The sequence below is a fragment of the Branchiostoma floridae genome, chromosome 14 (assembly GCF_000003815.2).
Source record: "Branchiostoma floridae strain S238N-H82 chromosome 14, Bfl_VNyyK, whole genome shotgun sequence".
Classification (NCBI taxonomy): domain Eukaryota; kingdom Metazoa; phylum Chordata; class Leptocardii; order Amphioxiformes; family Branchiostomatidae; genus Branchiostoma; species Branchiostoma floridae.
Window position 1 is genome coordinate 17,834,891 of NC_049992.1, and position 9,381 is coordinate 17,844,271.

The 9,381-nt window shown below is 40.3% G+C and overlaps 1 protein-coding gene across 1 annotated transcript in view; it reads left to right on the top strand.

Annotated features, from left to right (window-relative positions):
• The window catches only part of LOC118430192 (hemicentin-2-like), a 12,318-nt gene extending 7,677 nt beyond the window's left edge, over positions 1 to 4,641 (top strand). The window contains exons 5-7 of the mRNA XM_035840902.1: positions 1,503 to 1,571; positions 3,029 to 3,211; positions 3,542 to 4,641. Of these exons, the coding sequence (XP_035696795.1) occupies positions 1,503 to 1,571; positions 3,029 to 3,211; positions 3,542 to 3,618 (329 nt within the window). The 3' untranslated portion in view covers positions 3,619 to 4,641. The remainder of the gene's footprint in view (positions 1 to 1,502; positions 1,572 to 3,028; positions 3,212 to 3,541) is intronic.
• The last annotated feature ends 4,740 nt before the right edge of the window (positions 4,642 to 9,381 follow it).

Here is a 9,381-nt window from a genome sequence, read left to right on the forward strand (position 1 = left end):
ATGGCCGGGGGGCCCGGGGTTAAAAGGCCCTTTTTAAAACCCTTAAAAAAAAAAGTCCCTTTCATTTGGGGATTTTTGCCCCCCCCCCCCCCCCCCCGGGATCAAAGTTGTTAATTGGATGCAGTCGCTCCCAGGGTCTAACCTACACGTGGGATCCCCACTCACTCCCGCCATCAGATCTTAGGGAGCAGGCTGCATCAGAGAGTCTCCGCAATTTCTTCTCCGTCACCTCCGTTCTTCCCTTCCTCCTTCCACCTTAATCATGGGGAGGACCCCGAAAAGAGTGAAGTCCGTCATTGGGAGCGTGCAGATAATTGTCCAGTATTCTGCCTTTTTTCAGTTTAACAATAAGTCTCGGTGATTCATCGTGAATGTGTTGAGAGACAACGAACTGGGGTGTCTGTGTTCAAGGAATCTAGTTCTCATTGAGCGTTCTCTCTCGCCAATGTAGGATTCTTCACAAATGATGAACACACGGAGTGCATCTAAAACCTGCACACGTTTTGGACACATCCTGCTTCTCTTGCCATCATTAGAGATTAAATGGACATGAAAATCAATTCCCTTTTGATGAATTTAGATTGCCTCTGTGGGTAATCCTTCTGACGGTGAGAGTGAGCGATGGCTCCACGGCTCCTGGCTGATGTTCCACCTCTTTACACGTGGCATTTACGGTGTTTCACTGGATAACAACTAACAGTGAATACCAGTGACTCTAAAGGTGATAAACGTGGTACCGGGATTGGTTGGGTTCTTAGTGTAGTCAGGGAAGTGAGAAGACTGTCCAGCAACAATATCAAACAGCTAACGGTGCCAAGCTTCGATTTTGATTGATGTATTGTCTCGTAATGATTAGTTTTTATCTTCATGAAATATGGAGACATGGTTTTGGATGTGCCTTTGTGTCTGTCTGTCTGTTTGTCTGTCTGTCTGTCTGTGTGTTTGTGTTGCCGGATATCTGTAGTCAGAATAACTGAAGAACCTCTGAATGGATTACGATGATATTTGATACATGGAAAGGCATGGGATAAGGTTGATTTTGGGCCCCCTGGTGTGTGACCTTGATACTGCAGCAGAACTTTTGTTTTTTATAATCTTTGACCTGGACGTGCTATGGTGTTGATTTCTTGATAAGAAGAAAACCTTCCTCTGCTTTCAAGAAAGAAGCCAAGCCTCCTTGTCTAGAAACAGCCACTCTACTGACACTAGTATTTGAGTGTTGTCTCTTGTCGAAAAAAATGTTTTTGTCCCATGTCCCATGTATGTCTATGTTCTACCATGCACCTTCAATAAGCCTTCGGGCACCAACTTTCGAGTAAACTTTATGATTCTTGCTTTAATCTTGTCTGTCAGACGTCACGGGTAAGTATCATATCATATCATATCATATCGTACCATCAACAGCAAACACAGAGTAGTTGGGTTTAGACTATAGACTCTATAAATGTATCCATATGTTTAATGTACTTGTTCAAATTTTATGTTTGATTTTTTTTATCCAGCCAAACTGTCTGTACGAGGATCGACACGCAGTGGCATTAACACTATGCGCAAGTCACTGGCAAAGAAAGGTGTGTTTTTTTTCTCTTTTACTCGAATGTAAGCTCGTCTGTGACGGTAATAAACATTATGATACAATTATAACCGCACACAAAATAAAGCGCTTAACAACAAGCTTTCAATCAGTCCCCTGATCCTTTTCAAGTTGTAATGACCCCACTATGCCCAGGCCGGAAGTGTGAAGTCAGCAAAGGGTTAAAGGTGCTCAACTAAGACGGGGGACGATGCCGACTTCCAAGCACCATTGACTCTTTGCTGACGTCACACTTCCGGTCTTGATGTGTGACATAGGCTTTGGGTCATTACAACTTGAAAAGGATCAGAGGACTGTTCGAAGATTGTTGGTAAACGCTTCATTTTTGTGTATGGTTTTAAAGTTTAAAATTGTACTATCATTAACGTTTGTTTTATTATCAGCTTGTGCAAATATTTCATTATGACCCTTCGTACTTAGACAGACGAGCTACCAGAGATCATGAATGGAATGGTTAAGGAATGGTAAAGGCCTACTAACGTGAAAAATTTGCGATATTTTTGCCAATTTTTCCTGAGAAACTAACAATTTAACACGAAGATGAAATGTCACTTAACAAATGAGACCTGATTTGCGAATATATTTTGGAAACAATCTCGAACAGACGCGGTCTAGTGAGGTCCCCGCTTGAGTTGACAAAACATAGAATTAAAGCAAGGCCTCGCTGATGAAAATGAAATTGATAGCTGTGAAATAATTTGATTGGCATCCAAGCCTATGATATAAATATCTTCATAATTATCTAAAGAGACTTTATCTCAAGCTAGGACAGTGATGGTTTTCTTATTCTGTTAGCTAGACATGCAATTTCCTCACATAATCCACAGATCAATACGATCTTAAATATGTCTCTTTTAATCAGTCACAGGAAGGGATGGGTACCGGTACGGTGTACCGGTCCAACACCGGTTCTTCTTGATATATGTTGGACCGATTCGAAAATATACAGATTATATCAGTAGGCATTCACGTGTTTTGGGGATTAGCGTCCCAATAAAACAACCAAAGCAGGGCAGATAAGAGTTGATAATCATTTTATGTTTCTACAGCCATACCTCAGTTCTAAAACAGAGGCAGTTAGTGTTGTTTACCCTAGCTAAGATAGTATTTTAGAATACAAATGGCCGTCGGATACTCCACTAAACAGAATCCTTATGGAGAAATAGACCATTGTTTTGAGTATCACCCGTTCACAAGTTTTCACAGATATTAAATTAAGTCCAGGTTCAGGTCCGGACCTTGACCTGATCCTCTCGACCTGGACCGTACCTGGACCTGAATTTTCTGTATCGGTATGCACGTCTAGTCGCAGGTCTTCTGCTATTTAGGTTTATGTAAAATTCCGCATCGTTGCAGATTATATCATTGTAAGTTTAAAACTAGAGCACTAGCCGAAATAGTGTTTGCAATCAAATATTTTACTTTTTTTCGTAGACAGAAGATACGCATGCGTACTCTACTCGTATCATCCACGTGAGGACAACGAACTTCCTCTGGAACCTGATGACGTCATCGAGGTGCTGGAGGGGGAAGATGGCGGCTGGTGCCTGGGTTACCTGAGGGGCAGGATAGGCCTGTTCCCCTCCAACTACGTCAAGTTTGTGTCAAGCAATGAAGGTTTGGAAAACAGCTTACAGCGACGTGATAAAATACATGCAACAGCAAATAATGAAATATTACGTCCGGCGAATAGAAACGCTCGCCATCTTTCTTCAGCTCTGACGGGTAGTCACGTGGCCTGGGAGTCAAAGGTCACACCGGTCACGTGACACAGCAAAGAAATTTCTAATTGCATGATGAAACTTGTCACGTACATGTCGAAAAGCTTACCCTTACTTGTAGTAGCAGCTTCCAACGCTTGCTCCACTGAGCGTTGCATTATGTTCAAACAATTATGTAGCCTCAAGTCTTGTCTTAACGCAAAACGTTGTGCTTTCTGTGTTCTAGTTGCTGCAATGAAATCCAGAAAGGCGCTGGAGACCCTGGAGTTGTCGGATGCTCCCGGTTCTAAGCGAAGCATATGAGGAACGTCCGGTGGAAACTGTTACTTCTGCTCAACTTATGATGACCACGCCGCTCCGAAGGTCATTAACGAATCACTAACATTATATCCAGTGGACATAAACATCAAGTTTCCTGTGACGTCACGGATTTAATGCGGTAACAGATATATGGCATCAATTTTCTGAAGATAACTTAGAATATCAACATCTCAATTTGGATAGAACATTAGCATTCCTGTTGATAGAGAACGATTCAGTAGTCAAATGGTTTTGTATCTGTAGCCGTACAAAACACGAAAGTTTTCATCAATGATGATATATGCTAAAAGGACCACACAAGATTATGTTATAACTGTTATACCAACTGTACAATATTGATAACTAACGTTTGATGTGTATGCTAGCTATTGCCCAATAGACATTGTTATCATAATTCAAACAAAGAGTTTTATGGATATACTGTATAAGTTGACATTTACTTCACGGTCCTAATGTATATACTACATACATGTTCCAGGCATCTTTGTCATGCATAGTGTCGTGGACTGCTCTATATTGTATATTGCTTAGAGGAGGATCTAAAATTTTGTTTCTGAAAAAAAAAAAAATCAAACAAATTGCCCATGCGTCCAGGGTTAGAAAATACTGCATTATTGCCCTGGCCTAAGACATAATAGATATGGCGTTTCGTCAGCATTTAGTTAACAGTGCGTATCTTGTGCATAGTGCAAAGTGCCTGTGTCAGTAAAGCGTTATGTTGTCTAACTAGGCTCAGATCGAGTTTGAAAGTGTGTGGGATCTACATGTTTCTAACTCTGTGCATCAATAAACACCATCTAGCGGAAGCAGTTGGTAGTGCAACCCTCGCTGTTGTTCTGTGGGTGTAAATGGCAAGGAGTTGCTATATAACCTCATTGATTATGGGGACCTCTTGCGGAACTAGGGGGCAATACAGTGGCGTGAATCAATCTAACAATGTCCTTTTCCTTGATTATAATATCACTAATTGTGATGATTATGAAATATAAACATAACTCATTCTGTTCATAGTTGCATATGGTGTTTAAGTCGTTTTGATTTGCATTAACAAGGAATATACACTTCTTATCCTTGTGAAATTTAGATGGGGCTGGGACAAAGAAATCGAAAAAAAGCTAGTGCGTTATCTAATTTATCATTCCCTGACAAAACGTTTTGTTTTCATGCCTTTAGTTCGTTTGGTAGCAAATAGGATAAGCATGTCGATAATGTCTTCGTAGATTTCATGGCATGAGTAACATGCCCCACACAGCTCCAAACACAGTCTACGCTTGTTTTTGTGCCACTTACCTTCTCCCCCCCCCCCCCCGCCCCTTTTATTTTCAAAAGAACGTCGACTGGAACGTAATGACCACAATGATTTGAGATTTTGCAACTATGTTAGGCTTAGGTCACATTTCCAAATCGGGACCCGGCCGGGCAGCTGTAGGGAGCGAAAAGAATGATTTAAAAGACATAAAAAAATGTCAAAATAAGATTCATGTGCATTATTATATTTCAGCCATACATAGTATGGTGAAATATATTGTATTCGTAATGTTTCTTTCTTCTTTCTTTCTTTCTTTCTTTCTCCTGTCAAATCTTCGAAGTGATTCATCTCCGCCGTTCCTGGACCGAATGACCTGAAATTTGGCACATGGGTAGAATGGGCCAATACCTTGATGCTTTTTCTCAGTTTTTTCATATCTGACTCTAAAATGATTTTATTGAGATTTTTTGGTCAATTTTAGACCAAAACTGTATATTTTGGCCCCTGTACCCTGGTATTACAACCAAATGAGCTGAAATTTGACAGAGATGTGCCTTGATAATGCCCCCATATAAATTCAATAACACTTTTGGTGTACAGTACAACAAAATGCTTATTTTTGCGATTTTTTTACCAATTTTTGACCAAAAAAGGACACTTTTGGCTCCTGTACCTTGGTATTGCAACCGAATGAGCTGAAATTTGACACAGTTGTGCCTTGATAATCCCTTCATATAAATTCGATAACACTTTTGGTGTACAGTACAACAAAATGTTTATTTTTGCGATTTTTTGACCAATTTTTGACCAAAAAACACGGCGGTCGGTTGCTAGGGTATTCTTTCCCGTTGCTATTCGAGTTCGACAGAGTATCGGGTTACAAGAGGCCTACTATTTGCTAACCGTAAAATATTTCAAAATAAACAAGATGTTATGAGAAGGAAAATATATTCAAAATAAGATTGAATTCGCAATTTTAGATAGTTTTAATCTTCCCGTTTGAATTGAGATAGTTGTTTTCTTTCGTTTTTTCTTACAAAGACGATTATTTTCTGTCTCAAGGAAGGCCTTCAATTTGACCATACTCTTGATAAGATGGGCCGCAAGTGCCATGGCAAATTCTCGATTTTTATATTTTTCGTCATCTGAGAGGCAAATAAAACTGTCTGTTTTGGGGATTTTTTAATTTTTAATTTTAAGTAAAGTTACAGTCAAAAATATGCGTAAAAATGGTATTTTTCGCACTTAATTACCAATAATTCAAAATCTAAGGCATTTTTTAAAAATCCCAAAAACAGAAATCTCGGGAAAACCGTTGTGGTCATTTTGAGCCGTCAATGAGTTATGTTGGACTCTTCTTGGTGGAGATCTTAAACGATGTTTACACGCATGTCATTCTGCACAGAGAGCGGGAGGGTGTAATTGATACCGGTGTAAACAACACTTATGATATTCAAGGTCACCAACAAAAACGCCAGTAGCTTCGTTACATATTACAGGTCCCAAACAAAGTGGAAGCATAGATGTACTGTCCAGAAAATTGTTTATATTGGTTAAAAACTATATTTTTCGCCTGATTCAAGTTAGTTGGGGGGAAAATGCCAGAAAGCAACGTTTTACCTGCAATGACCGCAGATGACCTAAATAGAACACGGGTTCGGTTCGAATTACGTCAGATGGAACATCATGGAAGAAGGTTCGAATTCGGCTAGACATGGGAGGTTTTGAGCCCGTATTTGACCACCGTGAAAGGACACTTTTGGCTCCTGTACCCTGGTATTACAATTAAATGACCTGAAATTTGGTCTAGATAGGCATTAGCTACTTGGTAACAAGATTCAAGGAAAATTTTTGACATAAACAACTTTAAAATGATTAATTTTGGCACTTTTCAGAGGGGGAATTTGTTTTCTTTAGGCCTCCTGACGTGACCTTCCGTGACCCCGCACAGAGCCACACCTGTGCGCGTCAGCCGGAGAGTTAATTGAATCAAAGACCTAGCCAATCAGCGAAGAGGAGGCCAAAGGCTAATTAATATTCATAAGCGGGGCCTCATGATCCCGTATATAGCAGTGTTCCCGCCAGGGGGAGTGAAGCCCGCCTAAGGCTCTCGCATTTTAGACTATTCAGAAGGCTTTATCATATATTGTATCAGTTCTTGGGGCATATCTATGATAATCGCAGCAGTCACTTAACTTCTATTCAGGAGTTTAGCGTAACGCTATTTCAGGTCAAACCGTCAAAGGCAACTAAAAACAAACTTTAACGTTACTGAGTTCAACAGTACTTATAACTTGTTATCCGAAGTTGAAACGCTAGCGATGGTATTTTCGCTGCGCTGTTAGCTCCGTGCGACTGTTGTTGACGGTGTTATAACGGTATATTTTGCACCCCTGTACCCTGGTATGAGTAACATTTGGTATAGATAGGCATAAGATAGTTGGTAAAATGATCCAAGTAAAATTTTTGGCATAAAGTACTGTAAAAGGCTTAATTACAGCACTTTTTTTAGGGGAAATTGGTTTTCTTTCGTTCTCCATGCCATGACCTTTCGGACGTTCACCCCACAGAGCCGACATCTGCACCTGCGTCTAGCCGGCAGGAAGAGTTAATTCAATTAATGGTTCAGCCAATCAGCGAAGAGGAAAGCGAAGGCTAATTAATATTCATAAGCGGGACCACACAATACGTTAACTTGAAGACTCAGGCCATACAGACTTCTCGCCAGGATTTTTTCAAAGCGTCGGACAGGGGTCCGGGGGCCGCCGAATGTCCCTGGCGGGGTCCAGGGGCAGGGCCACTGTGGGGGGGACCCAGGTGGGCGAAGCCCCCCCGGAAGCTCTTGCATTTTAGACTATTGAGAAGGCTTCTTTTATCAGTTTTTTAGGGCCATATCTACGATAATCGTAGCAGTCACTTACTTCTCTTCAGCAGTTTGACTTTAAAATATTTCGGGTCAAAGCTTCAAAGACAACTAAAACCTCATAAACAACAAACTTTACTTAGCTCAACAGTATACAAAAATATTGTACGGGTTGCCATCCTTAGTTGAAGCGCTTATTTATAGCGCTAGTATCTTCGCTGCGCCGTTAGCCGCCGTGCGACTTTTGTTGACGGTCTGATATCCCTACGTCGCCGCCTCGCTGATATTCCCACGGACATGTTTCAAGAAAAATACCCAGCGAAAAAACGCTGTTCTGCGTCAAATTCTATTCTATAAAACATGTGAGACTCAGTGTTACAGTCTAAATATTTTGTAGAAGCACCGCTGTAGGAAAGAAGGTCCAAGCAATGTAAAACATCACGTAGCATGAAGTTCGCTGTCAACTGGCACACAGCACATGACTGTTTGAAACTCTAAGTCTAATCAACAGCCGTGTTTGATTGATAGCCGGCGGTCCTTTGATGAAGTCGGCGAAAGGTGCGTTAGTTAGAAAATCTGCGTTTAGTTTTGATACGTAATTATAAGTTAGACAGTGGCGAGAATGATTATTTTCTCATCAATATTTCTCTTCAGAATTATTTGAACTTAATTGTACATCTAAACAATTGGCTTACCTGTGCAATGTTTATATGATTAATGATCAGTGTACTGAAATCATGTGTAACGTATGGCTCCTAGTCAATAGATCAGCATTTTCTCTATAGTGACCACCTGTCTATAGTGGCCACATTTCCTAGTGCTGTTGTTGTTTGACATAAACTTTGAACATTTAAATTGTAAGTAACTTTAAACTGCCAGAGTTTCAGCCCAATAAAACACTCTCAGCGCCAGGGTATGAACAGACTGACCAGACAGACGAAAATAAATCCTCGAACAAGGTTCAATCGTATCTTCCGGGTCTGGCAGGAAGTTGTTAAACAAAAATAAGAATAGGCTCGATGGCTGATTGCATACAAAGTAAAACAGTTTAACAGTTTTACAGCTTGAAGAAAACAAACGCTCCTACAGTACCTGCACCTGCTTGATAATTATTAAATCGTATGCCCTACTTGAATAAAAAAAGTTCACTGCAATAATAAATGTACCCACATCACAAGGAGCTTATACTTTTTTAAACTTACACCTAGTTATCGTACTGAAAATTGTTAATGACATTACATGAAGTCATTCAACAATTTTCAGTCATGATGAAAATTTTCTGAATGGAAGGTGTGATTATTGTCATTTTCTGAAAAATAGAAGCAAGCTCTGTTTTTACCTGGAATCAATTCACAATACCAGTCCACTTTGGGGGATAATGTACTGTTAAGAGGATGTTCCATTTTTGCGCAGGGGTGATTTGGAACAGTCCAATGTTGCGTGGGAAGGGGTATGGCTGAAATATGCTGTATTTGCTCTTAAGCAAATGTCGGCCTTTCTAGTATGTGTATATTTCCCGGTATACATTTTAATTTTTCGTTTCTTAAAACATCCCGGCCGGGCATCGGTTTCAAAATGTGACCTTAGCATTACCTACCTTAGCCTGGCGGGGCACCCAAATTCTGTTAAAAAA